Below are 18,904 nucleotides of genomic sequence, written 5' to 3' on the forward strand. Positions count from 1 at the left end.
GGGATGTCCCACACCCCCTTAAACCTGACCATATTCCCAGATGGGACCTTACTGTCTATTCATTCCTTCTAGGTAGGTTAATACTGAGATAGATGACTCTTATTTATTGTTTGTTTTGCCTCGGTCCACTTGCCTGGAACAGGGCCTGACTCATAGTACCAAGCACCGTGGCTGCTCACAAGTACTTGCTGAATGAATATTAAATTAATGGGCCAGATCCTGGCCTTGTCCCAGTGTGTTGGAGGAGACAGATCCAGACACAGAACTAAGGGAAGGATCAAGGTAGTGACTAAGGGAAGAACTGGGGAGCCTCTGGGGAGGAGTCAGAGATGACTCTGACAGCAAAGGGTGTCCTAGAAGGAGCAATATCTGAGTTAGGCTTTGAAAGATCATTCAAGTTAGGCAAGCAATATTACACAGGTAATACAGCTTACTTGGGCATGGGAAATACCCTGACAGCCTGCTTTTAAAGACTGAGGGGACAAGCGTAGATAAGTTGGAGAAGAGAGGCAGTTGCTGAAGCAAAGCTTAGTGAGAAGGAAAGCGTCAAAGCATTCATTCATTAAACACTGTTTTATGTTAGATGTTGGCTCATTTCATACTTCCAGCAACCGGTTGGAGGTACTATTACGAACCGCATTTTACAGATTAGGATACTGAGGCTCTGAGCAGTTACACAATTCTCCACGGTCACACAGCTCAAATGTGCCGGACTGGGCGTTTGAACCTAGGTAGTCTAGTTCCAGAGGCTAGCTCTGAATGACACTATACTGATTCTCTAGGGATGAAGTCTGTGACCACTGAGGATTGGCTGGGGTCTACCATGGCCCTTTCTCCCCTTTGCGTCTTGCCTCCTCTCGCGCTCTAGACAGAAAGTCCGCCTATAGATGTCTAAGCCAATCAGCATTTAGGAAGGGGGCGTGCCTACTGGACCTCACAGCCAATTGGTGGCTGGGAGGTGCCTAAAGACAAACGAGATTCCTAAAGCGAGGCCGGGAGGGGCGTGGCTATAACCGGCACTGGCGCCCCCTGGCACGTGCCCCTGAGCCTCGAGCCTCTAAGGCGCAGGGAAGCCAAAGGGCGTGCGAGGGGCACGCGCATGCGCAGGAGGCCCGGCATGAGGCGGCCCGGAAGAGCGCCAGGCAGAGTGAACTGGGGTCACGGCCGAAAAGAAGCCATTGAGCCCCACAGCCACGTGGGGTGGGCAGGGGGCGGGGTTCGTTGAGGCAAGAGGAGGTGAGGTGCTCTTTCCCCATCCTTCCCCCATCAACCGTGCTCCCCTTACCTACCTCAGCTGCTTCGCCCTTGCCTCTTCTCCAACCCAACTCCCCCAACCCGCGTGACCAGGCCCCAGTCCGTGATAGCTCTTCTGTCACCCTTTCTGTGTCCTCCAGGCTTTCTCTAACTTTTCTGCTGTCTCTCTCCTGCCTTTTTTTTCTCGACCATCTTTGTCCACTTTTTCCTTGGTACCTTCTCCACCCTAGAATTTCTCTTATGTCTAAAATCCCTTTTTGGTTTACCAGATCCCTCCAGTTTCATGATTCCTTCCCTATCCTTCATCTTTTAGCTATTTCCTCACTTCCCTGTTCCCTGGAACTCTTCCTGTAGTGTCTGACAAATTTTCCACTCAGCATGACTCCCCCGATTTTACTTCTTGTCTATGACTTCTTGTCTGACCAAGCCTTTAACAATCCCTCTCCTCACACTCACTTTTTCTCATCTTGTCACTCTAAGTAGTACTCCCACTTCACTCAAACCACCTCTTCTTCTCACTACTCACTTTTAAGTCCCTGACTTACCTGTGTGCTGATGACCAACCACCCTAACTATATCTTCCAGGACACAATGGACCCCCGGGGGCCAGCCCCCCAGCCTTTCCAGAGGTCTGAGAAACCTGGTCGGGTCCGCCGTCGGAAGACCAGGCGGGAGCGTAATGAGGCCCTGGTGGGCAGCCGCCGGCCATTGGCCCATCAGGACCCTCCTGTGGCCAGTCGGAACACACCTTTAGCCGTCCGGGATCCTCTGGCCCCTAATGCCCCCAAATTCATGGTCATAGCCCAGGGCCGGCTGAGCCGGAAGCACCGGGGTCTCTTCAACCACGAGGTTAAGTCTTTGGATGTGGGACGGCTGCTTAGCAGTGGATCCCTGGATCCAGGCACCCCCATATTCTCCACCAAGCGTTCTCCAAGCCCAGAGAGGGCCCAAGAACCAACTCCACCGCCGAGGGGCAAGGAGAACCAGGTGCCTGGAGGCTCGGGCCCAGGCCCATCTAGTACCCCCAAGCTCCCTGACTTGGGGCAGCTGCTGGGGGAGCTGCAGTGCCAACTGATTCTGCCACAGGCCTTCCCGAGGAGGAATCTAGTGCAAGAGGCCAGGGATGCCATCGTGGGTAACTTACAGGCCTGCCATGGCTGTGTGCCGGACCTTACTCTGGTGCTCCAGCCACCCTTGTCAGGTGAGCCCACCTCCTGCCCCCTGTGCTCCCTTTTCCCTTGTCTGTTTTAGCTCAACTGTCCCCCATGCTTCTTTTCTCTGTGCCAGGAACCAAGCCTGGGGGCCCTGAGAAACGAAGGATGACACCCTCCTGGATCAACATCCCTGAGCAGGCCCCAGGAGAGGGGAGGCAGAGGAGGCGACAGGAGACAGAGGAATTCACCTTTGCCATGCCTCATACCTCCAGCACTCCCACTACACACAGGGAGGGCCTGGCACCACCAAAAGGCCCCTGGCCGCCCTTATTACCCTCGTTACCTTCACCATCTGGAGCGGCCTGGGGCCCCCCAACAGCCTTTGACCTGTTGAAAAGCATCTGGCTGGTAGCCACACCACCCCCTCCCCGGCCCTGGGGGGTTGGCACACAACAGCCCCTGCCTCAGCCGCCATCACCCTTGTTTCCCCGAACCTCTGCCCTGGACTGGAGCCCCAAACCCCCCACCCCTCAGCCCAGCCTCTCCTGGGTGGTAGCCCAGAGCAGCCCAGAGGCCTGGTCCTTTCCACCCATGAGACTGTACTGAGGGGCTAATGCTAGGCTGGGGGCAGGAATCCCGCACTCCCAATCACCTCAATAAAGTACCTTCTTCATGGTCATCTCGATTTTCAGTGAGCGTCTGATTCAGGAGAGCAGCTCTGAGTTCTGTGTCCCAAACGGAGGGGAAGCCACTGTCATTTGTCACCTTCCTAGGGCGTAAGAGGCCAGCAGGCTGGAAAAACCTGGGGCTCCACCCAACCCAACACATCCACCCACTGAGGCTAACTTTGTGCCAGAGTCTGAGCTCTGGTGGTGCTAGAGTCCCCGAGTGAGTGAGGTGAGCTCTGTCCCCAGGATATTCCCAGTCCCAGTCCAGTTGTAGGTACAGACAGTCCCAGCTCCAGTGGTTGCATCTGGGAGAGAGAGGTGCAAGGGCTAGGAGCGAGTGATGACTTTGCCTGAGGGAGGAGAGAGGTCTTAATAAAGGAGCTGACACGGACCCTTGTATATTCTCAAGTCTGGTAGAAATTTGCTAGTAGAGGAGGAAAAGAACATTTAAGGTGAAAAGCATGTGCAAGCCCTGGAGAAGGGCAAATAGGGGATGTGGGGCCATTTTCATTCTGCCATCTCTGTAGACCATGCTGAGACTTAAGAGTCACATCTTGGCCCTGCCCTTGAAGGGCTCCCGGTCTGCTGAACACAGGAACAATGTGCGTGCAGTATCGGGGCAGGAATGGCAGATGAGGCCTGAATCTGGCCCACAGACTTTTATCTTTGGACTATGATATATTTTAAATTTTTGAATCAATTCTCTAATGTTGCAAATCAGGAATCGCAAAAAAGGAATCGCGTTTCTGGCTTCTGAAAACAAAAAAAAAGGAAAATGATCTGGCACCCCACCTATTATCCCTCTTGGCAACAACTGGCTCAAGCCGAGTAGCAGAGGCCCCCTTTTTGTGGGACTCACACTCTCCCTTGAGTTTCACACACTTAAGTTTCCTACTTGGCTTAGAAAGTTTTTAAAAATAGTATTTTGAGGAGCAGCAAATTCTGCAGTGGAGGAGGGATGAAGTGAGAAATGTGTTGGAATCTGGTCAGGATAATCAAACTGAGGGGCTTGGATGCTACGGTGTGAAGCTTTTCCAGGGTTTTCCCACTGCCACTGGGAAACTAAGGTTGGTACCAGCTTGGAGGGGACTGAACTGAGACATCACAGGGCTGTGACTTGGCTTAGATCTTATGAGAAAGAAAGGGGCAACACTGCAGTCTGAACCCAGGCTCACTTCAGAGTCTGCTAATGGGCTTCTTACAACCTCTGTCTCACAGCAACCCAGTTGCACAATCTGGTAAGCAGTGACATGAGGGGCAGGCAAGTATAGTGGTTGAGGGCTCTGCTACCTCTGTGTTGTGTGACCCAGAACGAGAGGTTTGCCTTCTCTGTGGGCACTTAACAGTGCAAGGGGTCTGGAACGCTGGCACCTCGAGTGGACCCAGGAGGGGATGGCTGACATGGGGGCGGAGATGAGCAATCAAAGAACAGTTTGTGGACTAAATTGGGGGAGGTCAAGACAGAGTGGGGGTCTGGAGGAGGCACGGCTTGGGGAAAGGTGAGTTCAGTTTAGGACACCGGGAGCCTGAGGTATCACGGAGACTCCTAGAAGGGAGGACCGGAGCAGGGGCTGGGTGGAGAAGATGAGAAACGGCGGCCCTTCCCGTGGGGAGTGGAAACGGGCCCGAATGGACCGTCCTGGAGGAGGGGGCGGGGAGTGCGGCGCCCAGCGGCCCCTTTAATCGGGGGCGCGCGCCGGCCGGCCCGCGCGCTCTCGCCGCCGTCGCTGGGCCGGAGTGGGAGCCGGAGCGGAGCCGGGGCCAGGGCCGGAGCGGCCGGAATGGAGCCCCCGCGCGCGCCCGCTCTGCGCCGCCTGCTGCCACCGCTGCTGCTCCTGCTGCTGCCACTGCCCCCCCGTGCCCGGGCCAAGTACGTGCGGGGCAACCTCAGCTCTAAGGAGGTGAGCGCGCCGGGCCCTCCTCTGCCACTCACCGGGACCCCGGGGGACGGGAGGGAGGGATGGGGGAGGGGACCGCCCCGCCCCCTGCCGCCCCTCGGGGGCGGACCCGGAGCCACGGGGGGTGGGGCCGGGGGCGGTGGGGGGACTAAGTCAGGGTTGAGGCCGAGGGGAGCCGTGGGGTCGAATTGACTCGGCGGTTATAGGAGGGACACTGAGGTCAGAGCTTGGCGTGGAGGGGGGCCGGGTTGGGATAGTCGGAGTTTGGGGTGGGGTTGGGGGGACGCCGAGGTGGTGCTGAAGGGACAGCACTTTTCACTCCGCTGAGAGCCTCGAGTTCACGCTCCTGCTCAAGACCGGGAGAGGGCCGTTTGAAATGCTCCCCAGCACGGGGTGGTCTCTGGGACCACTGTGGGGGCGGTGTGTGGATAACTGCGGGGCATGGCGTCTGGGACAGAAAGTGGTCGGGATGGGGATCTGACCCTCTGGGGTCTTTCTCAGGGTGCTTGGGAAATAGGAAAAGTGAGGGGAGGGAAGGAAACTTGGGGGGCATTTGAGGCAGGAATCCTGGAGCCAAGGTGAAGGGATCACAGAAGAATTTTGGAGGTGACTTGTTCCCCTTTATGCTTCTTGGAAAACCAGGTACTTAGGGTAGGAAGAAAACTTGGGGGTCTGTGGAGTCAACGAGAGTTCTCAAAGGACTTGGAAGAGGGTCTGACTGGGCCCCTTTTCCAGGACTGGGTGTTCCTGACGAGATTTTGCTTTCTCTCGGATTATGGACGCCTGGACTTTCGTTTCCGATACCCTGAGGTGAGCCTTCTCCAACCATTCCCACACTGAGGCTGGATGCTTCCTTGGCCTCCCAAGGCAAAGGGCCACTCCATCTCCCCACACTCCTCCAAACACCGAAATCTCTGGGTCTGCAGGCCAAGTGCTGTCAGAACATACTCCTCTATTTCGACGACCCATCCCAGTGGCCAGCCGTGTACAAAGCAGGGGACAAGGTGAGGGCTGTGAGGAGGGTGAACTGGAAGGGGAGAAGGTCGAGACTGGCCAGGGAGTGACCATGTCCCTGCCTTCCCCAGGACTGCCTGGCCAAGGAGTCAGTGATCAGGCCTGAGAACAACCAGGTCATCAACCTCACCACCCAGTATGCTTGGTCAGGCTGTCAGGTATGGGCCCAGCCCCGGGGCCTGGGAAGGTGTTGAAGGTCAAGGGCCTGGACGTGGCACAGACAGGCTTCAGCGTTCTTGCTCCTCCCCAGGTGGTGTCAGAGGAGGGAACCCGCTATCTGAGCTGCTCCAGTGGCCGCAGCTTCCGCTCGGTGCGTGAAAGGTGGTGGTACATCGCACTCAGCAAGTGTGGGGTAAGGGGCTGGGCTGGCCACCTGGACCTTGCCCTCCTGCCTATCCTTGCCCTCCTTGCCCTTCTGCCTATCCCCTACCTGCCAAGGGCCCCCCTTAGGCCTCTACACTCCCCACAGGGAGATGGGCTGCAGCTGGAATATGAGATGGTCCTCACCAATGGCAAGTCCTTCTGGACGAGGCATTTCTCAGCTGATGAGTTTGGTGAGCATATGGGGACCCAGCAGCCAAGATCTTTGACGGAGCGCAGAACTGGGTGCCTGTTGAGGGACACCCAGCCCAAATGAACCGTTTCCTCCTTCCACCACATCGGCAGGGATCCTGGAGACAGATGTGACTTTCCTCCTCATCTTCATCCTCATCTTCTTCCTTTCCTGTTACTTTGGATGTGAGTCCAGCACATGGTGCGGGGAGGTTAGGAGGTATGGGGGGGGCAAGGGGGAGATGAGCTGCTTTCCCTTCCTGTCTGTGAACAGCCTTCCCCTACTTCCCTCCTAGATTTGCTGAAAGGTCGTCAGTTGCTCCACACGACTTATAAAATGTTCATGGCTGCAGCAGGAGTGGAGGGTGAGGTTTAGAGTACCTCGGCTTTTGAGTTTTGTGAAAGGAGGGGCTGGGGGCCCAGACACCTGGGTCTGAGCGGGGAGGGACTGGGGGTCTTGGACTCCTGGGTCTGAGGGGTGGGGAGCTGGGGGTCCTGGACTCCTGGTCTGAGGTTGGAGGGGGCTGGAGGCCTGGACTCCTGGGTCCTGGGAGAGGAGAGGCTGAGGGCTTGGACTCTTGGGTCTCTTAGGAGCTCAGTGGGAGTAAATGGTCTAGAATCTCTTCATGGGGACAGAGGAGGGTTCTGGTCACCTGGATCACAGCACTAGGGATCAGTGGTGCCCCAAAGCTGGTTTCTGTCCTTTCTTCTCTCTGCCCATCCTTCCCTCAGTCCTGAGCCTCCTGTTTTTCTGCATCTACTGGGGCCAGTATGCCACCGATGGCATTGGCAACGAGAGTCTGAAGATCTTGGGTGAGAATGACGGGCGCCAGGGTGGGCTCTCGGGCTCCTCTGCGACTGTGTCTGAGCTGCCCTCTCCTCCCTTCTCCCAGCCAAGCTGCTCTTCTCCTCCAGCTTCCTCATCTTCCTGCTGATGCTCATCCTTCTGGGGAAGGGATTCACGGTGACACGGTGCCCAGGCTGGGTTGGGAGGGAGTGCTGGGGATGGGGTGTGGCTGGCCTAGAGATGGGGTCAGGGGGGCGGTTTGGGGGGTGGCGGCCCCTTCCTCCCTGACAGCCCCACCCCTGCCATCTTCCCTCATGGCCTGCTGCCAGGGGCCGCATCAGCCACTCAGGCTCTGTGAAGCTGTCTGTGTACATGACCCTGTACACCCTCACCCACGTGGTGCTGCTCATCTATGAGGCCGAGGTGAGTCCCGCCTGCCACTGCCCAGGCCCTGCCCCCCACCCCAGCTTTCAGTGGCCTCCCCCACCTGTCTGCAGGCCCTTCCCCACATGGAGCTCTTCCTGGCTCTCTCTCTCCCACTCTGATTTCCCGCCTTCCCATCTGTTTCTCTAAGTGCATTCCTCCCCTCTTCCCGGTCTCACTCAGTAGCTTCTTCCTCCTCCCTCCGTCTCTCACTGTCTGTCACATTTATGCTCAATGTCGTGACCAAGATTTCAGGAGTCACACAGACCTGGATTCCACTCTGGCTTCCCCACCTCCCAGCTGGCTTGCCTGGAGTGATGGTCCCCCTCTCTGGGCCTGTTTCCTCCTCTGTAAAATTAGGAGGGTCTTACCTCCCCAGGGGCTCCTCTAAGGGTTTACCTCTCGGCTTTGGCTTTAGCCAAAAAAGCTTCTCTCTTAGCTTCAGTTGCCCACTCTGTGAGTTGGGGTGATCATGAGACCTACTTCACGGGAGTTGGTGCAAATGGAAAGCTTCCACACGGTGGCGTTAGGGGATGTATTCTCTTCCTCTTTGTCACCCTCTCTGTACCTTTATATGCTTCTGTCTCCATCCCTTGCTCTCCTGCTTCTTCTGTCCTGACCAAGTACTCTGCCCCTGGGTGCCCAGGGGTGGGGTCTCGGGTCCCTCTGTGGAGGGTAGGAGTCCAGGGCTATGACAAATGCGCTCTCTCTTGGGTCCAGTTCTTTGACCCGGGCCAGGTACTGTATACGTATGAGTCACCGGCGGGCTACGGGCTCATCGGGCTGCAGGTGGCGGCTTACGTGTGGTTCTGCTATGCTGTGCTCGTCTCTTTGCGTCACTTCCCAGAGAAACAGCCCTTTTACGTGCCCTTCTTTGCTGCCTACACCCTCTGGTGAGATGTGCTGGGCCCCCAACCTGTCCCTGCCTCCTGGGGCTTCCTAGAAGTGGCTGTCCCCAACTCAGACCCTCTTCAGTGAGACAGATGGTTTTTCAAGTCAGGCAGCTGTCACTAGAGTCTGCCACTACTCACTGAGTGACCAGGAAAAAAAATCACTTTCCCAAAGTAAGAAAAAAAAAGTGCCTTAGATTGCTTACCCATAAAGAAAGTTTGTCAAGAGTATCTCTTGCAAGGAATTATTTTGAGTATGCACAGGGCACCATATTAGGTCTGCATGTCTGGCACATAGTAAGTGTTCAGTAAAAGCTAGTTGTAGTTTTTATTGTTCAGCGTAATATAGAGGTAAAGTAGGCACGTTCTAAGCCAGACTGCCCGGGGTCAGATCGCATTTCTAGAGCTTGTAAACCATGGGACCTCACACAAATCAATTAACTTCTCTGCCTCCGTTTCTTCACCTGTTTAATGGGGATGGAAATTGCACCTGCCTCCTAGAGTCACTGCGAGCACCCTTCTGGGTGACAAAATGAGTTTATATATGTGGAATGCTTAGAAACAGGTCTGGCATGTAGTAAGTCCTTAGTTGTTACTATCATATGTTAACAATTCATCAAACATCTATTGATTTCTTATTAGGTGCCAAGATGTGGGGTGGGGTGGGGCGGGGCTGAGTTCAATTCAACCTAGTCCTCGCCTGTAGAATTTCCCATGCCAGTGGGATTCCTGCCTCCTTTTAACCTCTGGCTTCTGAAGCTCACACTGGCTTCTCTCTCATTTGGGACCCACCTGGGGCCTGTGTGTATGCATGACGAGGGAGTTGGGGACCAAGGGGTGGAGTGGAGGGCTAGGGCAGCGTCTCTACCAACCCAATTCATTCCCTTCAGGTTCTTTGCAGTTCCTGTCATGGCCCTGATCGCCAACTTTGGGATCCCCAAGTGGGCGCGAGAGAAGATTGTCAATGGCATCCAGCTGGGGATCCATTTGTATGCCCATGGCGTGTTCCTGGTGAGGATGGGCTTCCGGTGGGGTGGGAAACCTATGGGCAGAGGATGCATGAGGCTCCCTACCCGATCTGCCTGAACCTTCTGTCCTGGGCTCTTGATCTGTTTCCTTCACTTCATCCCTCCAGTCATTCACCAGACACTTACTGAGAGCCTGCTGGGTTCCTGCAGCTACTCTCCTGTGTGCCCCAGACTCCACACTCTTCTATTCCTCCCTCCCGCCTAGTCCTGGACTCTTCTCCCAACCCGCCCTCTTTCTCTGCCCCTCTCCCCATTCTCATTTCTGACCCTGTGTCCCCAGACTTTCATGTTTCCCTTCTGGATCCCCACTGCTTTCCTCAAGCCCCCAGATCTCTACTCCACGCTTCTCCCCTCACATTCTCCCATCTGTGCTGCTCCATCACAGGCCATTGTTCAGGAAGAAGCAGCTGGGGTGGGCCAGGCTTGGTTGGGCTCTAGAGCCCTAGATCCGAACAGCATCAGGAGGGAACCAGCAACGAACCTCATCTTTGCTCTGGTTTATATTCCTATCCGGACTTCTGGGTGACGATTATATTCATTCATTCATCCATCCTTCCATCCATCCATCAACCATTCAGTGGGCACCTGTGTTGAACCAGCCTGTTTCATGCTTAGAACACTCATAAGCATTTCTTCCTGCCCTCTTTTTAAATTGCCAGAGAAGCCCCAGGACAGAATGGTAACAGTCATTGGACCCGCTATACAGGGAAGAGAAGCTAAGGCCCAGAGAGGGGAGGTGACCTGCCAGAGCTCCTTGGCCTTTGATGGCAAGGCAGGGACTTTCTTTGGCCCCAGTGCTTTTCCAGCAGACCACAAGGTCTGGCATGAGAGGGAAACAGACAGGGAAATAGGAATCACTGAGGGCCCCAGCTCCTGATGCCAGGGGTCCACCATGTGCTCTATATAGGAAAGGTGCTCATCTATCAAGGGAGGGGGCCGGGTCCCTCATCTACTACCCCAGAGCCTGACTTAGGTACAGACTCATCTTCCTGGGACAGTGCATCTTGAGGCTCTTTGGGAATTCAGAAAGGGGCAGAGAGAGGGCGAGAGAACCCACCATGTGCCAGGCTCTGCATAGCAGTTTTTGTTTCCACTCTCTTTCCAAGTAGGCACTGCAATCCCTTTTCCCCATTGAGGCTCAGAGAGTTTAATCGACACGCCCCAGATCCCACACTGCGGGGCCGTGAGGTGGGGTGCAGGCTCAGAACGCCAAACGCTGTGCCCTTTCTGCTGTATTTCACCTTCAGCTGGTTTCCTTCCTAAAAATGCTCACGTTAGCTCAGCACAGCTGTGCTGCTGACATTCCACTGCTCATTGGTTTCGGCTTCTTGATCATTTATTCAGCACAACCTTAGAGGGACTGTGCTGGGCTTCCTGGGGGCAGCGCTAGCGTCACATCCAGTGTCCTCGCCTTTCTACCAGGCTAACTGGGGAGACACCTCGACATTCACTCAATATTTATTGAGAGTTTCTATGTGCCAGGTACTGTTCTAGAAGGGGATCCAGCAGGGAACAGAGCAGTCAAATTCCTGTTCTCATGGAGCTAACGTTCTAGAGTCTATCAGTTGCTGTTCAATCGAACTTTCTGTGTTTATGAGAATACCCTGTGGTTTTTGCTGTTAGTGTGACTGAGAAACAAAAAAATTTAGTTTAATTTCGATTACCTTAAATAGCCACATATGGCTAGTGGCTACCATCCTGGACAGTGCAGGATGCGAAGCTTAACGTCAATGATAACTCAGTGATCAGGCCTCTGATGGAGGGAACAGGGGCAGAGTGGCGGGAGTTGTGAGGAGGAAGGTCAGAGCTCAGAGTAGGCGCCTAATACCGTTTGAAGGATCTCAGGGAAGAGTGGGGGATGTCAAGTGAAGGAGAATCTTTAGGATCTCATGTTTATGGAGATATCCTGAGGCCTGGACAGTGCTTCTCCAACCTGTACCCGGCCCCTCGTCCCAGATCATGACACGCCCGTCGGCGGCCAACAAGAACTTCCCGTATCACGTGCGCACATCGCAGATCGCCTCGGCCGGGGTCCCGGTGCCCGGAGGGAGCGAATCCGCGGATAAGGCCTTCCCGCAGCACGTCTATGGAAACGTGACGTTCATCAGCGACTCGGTGCCCAACTTCACGGAGCTCTTCTCCATCCCCCCGCCCGCCTCCTCCGTAAGCCCCGCGCCCCCGGCGCCCGAGGAGCTGCTGGCGCCGCCCCTGGAGTACCTGACCCCACTCCCGGCCCCGCCGCCGCCCCCTGCGCCCAGGCGCCTGAGCCCGCCCCCTGCCTTTCGCACGCCCCGCGCCCCAACGCCGCGTCGCGACCGTCCCCCAGCGCCTGCGCCCACCCTGCCAGACTGGGTCCTGGCGCTGTTGCGTACGCCACCTCGGACGCCACGCGCGGTGCCCCCGCCGCCCGCCTTCCGCGGCTCTCCCCCGTCTCCCCGGCCGCCGCCGGAGTTCGCCCCGCGTGACCCGACACCGCCCTTTGAGTACCTGGCCCCGCTGCCCAGGCGCCCCGCCACCCGCTCCTTCCCTGACTGACACCGGCGCCCACACCTCGGGAGGGGGTCCTCTGGGGGGAAGGGGACGGGCCTTCGGGGCCGCATCTGCCCCCGTTTGTCCCGGAAGGCCTCTGACCCTGACCCCCCTCCCAGGCCGGGAAGCAGGTGGAGGAGACGGCGGTGGCGGCGGCGGTGGCCCCGAGGGGCCGCGTGGTGACCATGGCCGAGTTGGGCGCGGCCTCCCCGCCCCTTCCCGCTCGGTTCCCCAAGGCGGCCGACCCGAGCTGGGATGGCCCGACGCCACCTTACCAGCCGCTTGTGCCCCAGACGGCGGCGCCGCACACCGGCTTCACCGAATACTTCAGCATGCACACGGCCGGGGGCACCGCACCCCCAGTCTGAGCACCCCTGCCCGCCCCTGCCCCCATGGGCCGCGCTCCGGGCCCCCGATGGGCTCCGGATCCCCGTACTATCCCGGCCCCAGGCGTGGGCCATCCCAGACCTTCCCCGTCCTGCCCACCCCGCGCGCCCAGATAGGGGTGCGCAGCGTCCCGCTTCCCCCCTCCCCTGATTCTTGTGCCAAACGGTCCCGCGGGAGCCGCTCTCCCCGTCCCCTCCCTCAGCCCCTGCCCAGAGCTGCGCCGGATTCTGGGCTTCCGCTGTTCCGTGACCTCCGGCCCCCTGGCCCCCTCCGAGACCTCTGACCCCGCCGGACCCCAGAACACTAGTGACGATCGCCGGGACCCTGCCCGTGGCGCTCCAGGACTCCGCGACCCCGAGCCACCGCTCCCGGGACGGATATTGTGACGTTGGTCTCGACTCTGAAACCTTCCCTTGGATCTCTGTGACCTCGGACCTGTGCTCTGTCCACCCCCATCTCCATCCCGGTGACCCTCCCTCAGGTCCCCGGCAAAAAGACTTTTTTTTCCTTCTTGCCAAAATAAAGAGGAGTCGTCAGTTTTTATCTATAAGATGGCTTCTTTTACATCTTGATGGTGCTCAGAGACAAGGCTGAGCAAGAACCGTTCCGGGACCTCAGTGTGTCCATCTATGAAATAGCGTTTTGGGAGAGGCCTGTAAAACCTGACCTTTACGTTGACGCAGAATCTCGGAGCACTAAAGATATGAATCAACTGGCCCTCTTACTACACTGTTCCTTTATTTTTACCTTCTCTTCCCCAGTCAGAGGTAGAGGCGCCCTCCAGTGGCACATGCTTTTCTCAGCCACCTGCACCCCGAGTTTGGGTTAGGATTTAGCATTGCGCATGTGCATGTTCTCTTCGCAGGCCAAGGAAGTCACTGCTGCGCATGCGTCGGGGAACAAATGGGCGGGGAAGTTTCCGGAAGTCTCCCTTTGTGGAGGGGTGGGGTTGGGTGCTCCGCAGTCCTCCCAGGGCCGCTCTGACCTGCGGTTTCGCGACTTCTCGCCTCCTCCCTGGTCTCTCTCCTGCAGCGGCCTCTCGGCCCCGCCCCCTCGCCCACCCAGAGGTCTTCCCCGGGCCTTTCTAGCCCAACCGTCCCCTCGTCTCTCTGATCTGGCCTATCGAGCTCCCGAGAGAGGCGCGGGTGGGTGAGCGAGGGACCGAGTCCATGGGTGCCAGGCCGGAGCCCCTGAGGACGGGCTCCGCCCCCGGTCCCCGGTCGCGCCCCGCCCCAGGCTGGAGTCTCTCCCGGACCATCCGGGCCTGGCCCGGCCTGGCCCGCACCCTCTATGGAGGCCCCCGCCCGGCTCTAGGGCCCTTTGCCCACTGGGGACCCACACGTTTCTAAGGTCCGTTTCAGCCTGCAGCGGTCCGCGTCTGTAATTGCTGGACACCGTTTATGGAGTCAGCCAGCTTATGGGGGCCTGTGTCTATAAGGGACTCCTGTGGTCCCTAGGGGTCGGCCGCGTCCATAGCGACCCTATTTACAGGGCCTATCTTAGGTCTACAGAGCCCACCCCTCGACTTCTAGAGCCTGTCAACAGCGGCGCTTGCGACTTCTGGACCTCCCCAGTCTACAAGGCCATGTCCCGTTCATAGAGGTCGCATTTGCAGGGCCTCACGCCGGAGGAGGGTCTGCTCCGGGTCCGTGCAGTCTGTCAGGGTCAGTGCTGGAGGCGGCGATGGCCCTGGGCCGGGCTCTGGCCGCCGCGCTGGCTCTATCTTTGGCCTTGCTGGGGCCGCTGTCTCCTGGGGCCCGGGCGGGAGACTGCAAGGGGCAGCGGCAAGTGCTGCGGGAGGCGCCAGGTTTCGTGACAGATGGTGCGGGCAACTACAGCGTCAATGGCAATTGCGAGTGGCTCATCGAGGGTGAGTGGGGCCGCGTGGGTCACACACCTACTCGTTCGCTAATTCGTTTGTGCACTCATTCATCCACTCACCACATTCCCAGAGCCTGGTTCTGGTCCAGGCCCTTTGCTCTAAAAAGCAGCCAACCTGGGCCCTGCCCTGGAAGGCCTTGAAGTCTGGTTGGGGAGTTGCACCCAGACCCAGATGGACAGTTACAAGCCAGGAGCATCGGTGAGGGTTATTCTGAGTAATTGTTAGAAACTGGGGCTTCTAGCCCAAGATCCGACTTTGAATTCGGGTTCCACTTCTTACTAGCTTTGTGAATTCGGGCAGGTGGCTTCCTTTCTCTGAGGTTCAGCTTCCCCTCCCCTCAAATACCCACTTCATAGGGTCGTTGGAATGAAATGAGAATAGGTATTTAACATGTCTGGCAAATAGTAAATGCTTAATACATGGTTTAGGATGCTTATTGTTCTTATTTTTAAAGTTCTTCAATAAAAGCATTTTTTCGGTCATCCATGTGCCAGACAATATATTTGCCACTGGGACACGGTAGAGACAAAAGTCTCAGCAATCCCCGATGACTTGGGGCTTGGGATCCAGTGGGGGAGACAAAGACATTAATAGACAGTGATAGTCCAGAGTGGTTGAGACTGTGATGGAGGAACCCTACAGGCCTAGGGGAGCCCAAAGAAGGTGCCTGATCTGGGGGTGGGGGAGAGGTCTTCCTGGAGGAGGAGGCGTCTGAGCTGAGGCATAAAGGACCAATAAGAGTCAGCTAGGAGAAGGAGGAAGAGCATTCCAGAGTGAGGAAACAGTCTGTGTGCAAAGGCCCCAGCCCTATCTTCATGGGCTCCCAGTTCAGTAGGGGAAACAAGCCCACTCCCAGGAAGTGGGAAGCCCAGAGATGTCTGACTTAGCCTGGGTGACAGCTGAGCCCAAGAGGCATGTTCAGGAGGGAGCAAAAGGGCACTATAGGCAAGGAGAACAGCCCGTGCAAAGGCCCGGACACAGGAGGGATTTGAGGAAATAGAAATGCAGTGCGCTAGAATACAAGATGAATACAAGGAGACAAACTGTGAAGCAGAGGCTGGAGGACTGCGGGGAGGCAGAGGGTGTGGGACCTTGTGAATTTTAGCTCTGTCCTGATGACAGTAGGGAGGTGGAAGAGAAGTCCAAAGACAGTGTGGCCAGAGAAGTCCAGGAAGGCCTCCCTTGGCAGTGGATGTAGAAGCTGGCCTCCAAGGGAGGTGGGGGTCCCCCAGGAGAGGTCCTGGGCAAAGGCCAGAGGCGTGACAGGACCTGGATCATGCAGGGCCTCCCTTTGCAGGCTGCGGAGCTTGCTCTTTATCTGGGGGCAATGGGGAGCCATGCAAGCGTTTCAAATGGGAAGGATGTGATCCGATTTATATTTTATGTATTATTTATCTATGGCTGTTGTGTGGGTATGGATGAAGCATGTTTCTTGGGAATGTGTGTCTATCCCCAGCTTGGGGGCCATTTCTGTCTGGGGTGGGGGATGTGAGAACAGAATGAGAAGTTTTTTATATGTTGGTATAAATCATCTTCCAACCCTGAAGAGCCCAGTGTGTTCAGGGCTGAGACAGAAGGAGGTACAGGGTTGGGCAGATGGGCCTTGGGGAGTCTGTTGGGGATCACAGAGGAGGAAGCACTAGAATAGGGTTCTGAAGCACACATGAGTTTACTGGGTGAGGCAAGGGAACAGCCTCAATAAAGACAAAAGAGAGTCTTGGGTGTCTCAGGAGCCATTTCTAGATTTGTCTGGTTTGGCTGGACTATTGGCTGGGAGGTAAGGAGGGTGCCAGATGCCGGGGAAGGAGGGCCTTGTGTGTCATGCTGGGCGGCTTGGCTTTTCTCTTGGGATTGAAGGGGAGCCACAGTAGGATTTTGAGCAGGAGTGGGGCTTTGCTCTCGGGCTGGGTGGAGGGTGGACTGGGCACCTGGCCCGCAGTCTTGCAGGAGAGGGTGAGTTTTACTAGGGCAGGAATTAGAGGGTGGAGAGGCGTGGGGAGCACTAAGAGACGTCCGTGATGTTTCACCAGTGAGACTTGGGAACGAATTAGCTGGATGTTAGGGGAGGGGGAGTCGGGGAGATTTTCAGAACCCGCTTGATCTCCCTTCTTTCCCAATGCCTATCACCTATAAGAACCAACCTGCTTCCCAATCTATTAAGAAATAAGCCACTGACAACTTACTTTTACACCATGTTCACAGTGTACCCAGTCCTCACAATATCCTCACAAATAAGAAGCATCTGCTTTTAAAAAGCAGATTTGGGGTTGGATCTCTGGTCAGGGTGGCCTGTGGTTGGGCCCATTTGGGGTGGAAACAAGAGACTTTGAAGTTAGGGAGGAACTTGGGGATGGCAGATGGTGAGCTGGCCTCTGACAGGCACTTGACAAAGATGTACTTGTTGTGAGCTTTACAGTATGGTTGAGGCTGGTAAGACTCTGGGAGGTCTGGTTGCCCAGTGTGGCTAAATGGTTCTTCTGCGTTCCTCAGACCATGGCTCAGGATCTGTTCTGATGTTCTCCAGGGCTCTGGTCAGAGTCTGAGAGAGAGCTGCAACTTCAGTACGCATTTTGTGTATTTCCTCCTTCCTTCATCCAGCATTTTCTGAGTCCTTGGCCAGTGCCAGGTCCAGTGCTGGGCAGTGTTAGAGAGGGACCCTCAAGATGAGTTAGGCCCAGGCCCTGCCCTGGTGGGCCTCTTAGGCTGCAGGTGAGACAGATGTGGCCCAGAAGAATGAAGAATTTAATGGAAAGTGATAATCCCTAACAGGGGCTCCTAACCCAGCCAGGGGGCATCAGGGAAGGCTTCCTGTAGGAGATGGGGAAGTTTGCTGGTAGGAAGAGAGAATGTGCTGCAGACACTTGTGTAAAGGCCAGCTTCTGATAGAACTGCAAGCAATGGGGTGATGTGAGACAAGGTGAGACTTCCAGTGCCAGGTTAGGTAGCTGGATTTTCTTCTGGGGACGGTGGGAGCCATGGAGGGCTTTTGAGCAGGGGAGGGCCAGGGCCAGGTGTTGAGTTGGGAAGATCCCTCAAAGACCCATATCAGGGCAAGACAGGAGGCCAGGAAGGAGGCTGGACCAGTAGTCCTGGCAAGAGAAGACAAGGCCTGGGCTGGCACGTTAGAGTCACCATTTCGAATCTTTACACCGGCCTTGGTGGGTGGGGAGAATGATCTCTATTTTATATCAAGGAAACTGAGGCTTAGGGAGCCCATGGCACCGGCCCACGAGCACTCAGCTAGCGAGTTGTGGATGAGCATCTCCAGCATACAGATGAGTCTGCTGAGGGGCATGGGTCCTCCTGCGGGTCAGGAGCAGAGCTGGAACCCAGGTCTCCTAGTTTCTCTGGCCCAGAAGACTTCCCTGAGCCCCTCGTGTAAAATGTGAGATGAAAGAACCTTCTGGAACCCGGATCTGGCAGAGAGCAGGAATCGTGACAGGGCTGGGAGTGGTGGCATTTGAGAAGTGCGAGGCCCCACTAAGCACTTCATGCACTGTCGCCTCTCACACGGCACAGCCATCTGAACGCTCACCTGGGCCCCACGTCCAGGATTTCCTCTCAGGGCTGGCAGCTGATGCTGGCTGTCAGCTGGAAGCTCAGCTGGGGCTGTCAGCTGGGATGCCTACATGTGGCCCCTCCATGTGGCTTTGGCTTTTCATAGCGTGACAGCTGTGTTCTCAGAAGGAGCATTCTACGAGGCCCGGGTAAAAGCTACAAGGCTTCCTCTGATCTAGTCTCAGGAGTGCCAGAACCAGTGCTGCTTCGTATCAGTCAAGCCAGTCTCTGAGGCTCTTCCCAGATACAAGGACAGGGCATTGGCCCTCACCTCTTGATGGGAGGAGTGGCCAAGAAGTGGGGATCCACCACAGTACCGTTATGCCCCCTTTACAGATGAAAAAACTGAGCCAGAAGAGGTTAGGTGACTGCCCAAGGTCACACAGCTAGTAGCTAGTAAGTGGCAGAGCCAAGATTCGAGCCCAGGCATAGTCTGCCTCTAGAGTCTACTCTCTTAGCTACCACAGTAAACAGAGAGATGAGACACGGGGTGGGGCTGTGATGCTTGAAGAAATTGCCCTTTGTCCAGGGGTAAGAAATGAGCCTCTTCCCTCGAAGCTGTGCTCGGCCTGGAATGGGGCTTGCAGAGGGCTTTTCCATCTGGGAGCCTGCCCCTCGGCTCCAGCCTGGGCCCCGACCCCCAGGCCTGGGTGTGGCTGAGGCTCAGGAGTAAATGGTAAGAGCTCTGTGGCTTCCTCTCTGCACATGTCAGTTTTCCGGTCTGAACAGGGCTGGGTGTTCAGCCTGATGGCAGGAGTCCTTTCCAGAGCTGATACTACAGTTCCTCCTCTGACCACCCTGGGCTCTGAGACCAGGAGCCCATCCAGGGCAGGGCCCCGGTCTGACTCATCTTTGGGTCCCTGTATCACGTGGAGCAGGG

General features: G+C 56.5%; 3 protein-coding genes across 5 annotated transcripts in view; all 3 read left to right on the plus strand.

Annotated features, from left to right (window-relative positions):
* Positions 1 to 6: 6 nt before the first annotated feature.
* On the plus strand, positions 7 to 3,093 carry PRR19 (proline rich 19). Its single transcript, XM_011382834.2, has 2 exons — positions 7 to 2,455; positions 2,542 to 3,093. Exons 1-2 carry the CDS (start codon positions 1,810 to 1,812, stop codon positions 3,012 to 3,014), a joined length of 1,119 nt encoding a protein of 372 aa, XP_011381136.1. The 5' UTR covers positions 7 to 1,809; the 3' UTR covers positions 3,015 to 3,093.
* Positions 3,094 to 4,807: 1,714 nt separating this feature from the next.
* TMEM145 (transmembrane protein 145) lies at positions 4,808 to 13,429 on the plus strand. Of its 3 annotated transcripts, none has more exons than XM_023524738.1 (15): positions 4,808 to 4,977; positions 5,710 to 5,784; positions 5,901 to 5,978; positions 6,060 to 6,146; positions 6,239 to 6,340; positions 6,458 to 6,542; positions 6,655 to 6,726; positions 6,837 to 6,905; positions 7,273 to 7,353; positions 7,434 to 7,512; positions 7,657 to 7,750; positions 8,471 to 8,643; positions 9,531 to 9,651; positions 11,625 to 11,831; positions 12,787 to 13,429. In XM_023524738.1, exons 1-15 carry the CDS (start codon positions 4,858 to 4,860, stop codon positions 12,865 to 12,867), a joined length of 1,524 nt encoding a protein of 507 aa, XP_023380506.1. In that variant the 5' UTR covers positions 4,808 to 4,857; the 3' UTR covers positions 12,868 to 13,429. The 3 variants fall into 3 exon arrangements, with proteins under 3 accessions (XP_023380506.1, XP_011381138.1, XP_011381139.1); XM_011382837.2 differs by having other exon boundaries at positions 4,858 to 4,977; positions 12,317 to 13,429; XM_011382836.2 differs by lacking the exon at positions 12,787 to 13,429 and having other exon boundaries at positions 11,625 to 12,416.
* Positions 13,430 to 13,540: 111 nt separating this feature from the next.
* Positions 13,541 to 18,904, plus strand: part of MEGF8 (multiple EGF like domains 8) — a 43,040-nt gene continuing 37,676 nt past the window's right edge. Inside the window, exon 1 of the mRNA XM_023524733.1 lies at positions 13,541 to 14,454. Within this exon, the coding sequence (XP_023380501.1) occupies positions 14,268 to 14,454 (187 nt within the window). The 5' untranslated portion in view covers positions 13,541 to 14,267. The remainder of the gene's footprint in view (positions 14,455 to 18,904) is intronic.

Source organism: Pteropus vampyrus, unplaced genomic scaffold (genome assembly GCF_000151845.1).
Source record: "Pteropus vampyrus isolate Shadow unplaced genomic scaffold, Pvam_2.0 Scaffold490, whole genome shotgun sequence".
NCBI classification, from domain to species: domain Eukaryota; kingdom Metazoa; phylum Chordata; class Mammalia; order Chiroptera; family Pteropodidae; genus Pteropus; species Pteropus vampyrus.

Excerpts from the sequence above, each read along its gene's own strand:
- PRR19 (XM_011382834.2), top strand. The coding sequence starts at position 1,810 with ATGACCAACCACCCTAACTATATCTTCCAGGACACAATGGACCCCCGG. Across the intron at positions 2,456-2,541 it reads GCTCCAGCCACCCTTGTCAG|GAACCAAGCCTGGGGGCCCT; the intron begins GTGAGCCCACCT and ends TCTCTGTGCCAG.
- TMEM145 (XM_011382836.2), top strand. The coding sequence starts at position 4,858 with ATGGAGCCCCCGCGCGCGCCCGCTCTGCGCCGCCTGCTGCCACCGCTG. Across the intron at positions 8,644-9,530 it reads TTTGCTGCCTACACCCTCTG|GTTCTTTGCAGTTCCTGTCA; the intron begins GTGAGATGTGCT and ends CATTCCCTTCAG. Across the intron at positions 9,652-11,624 it reads ATGCCCATGGCGTGTTCCTG|ATCATGACACGCCCGTCGGC; the intron begins GTGAGGATGGGC and ends CCCTCGTCCCAG.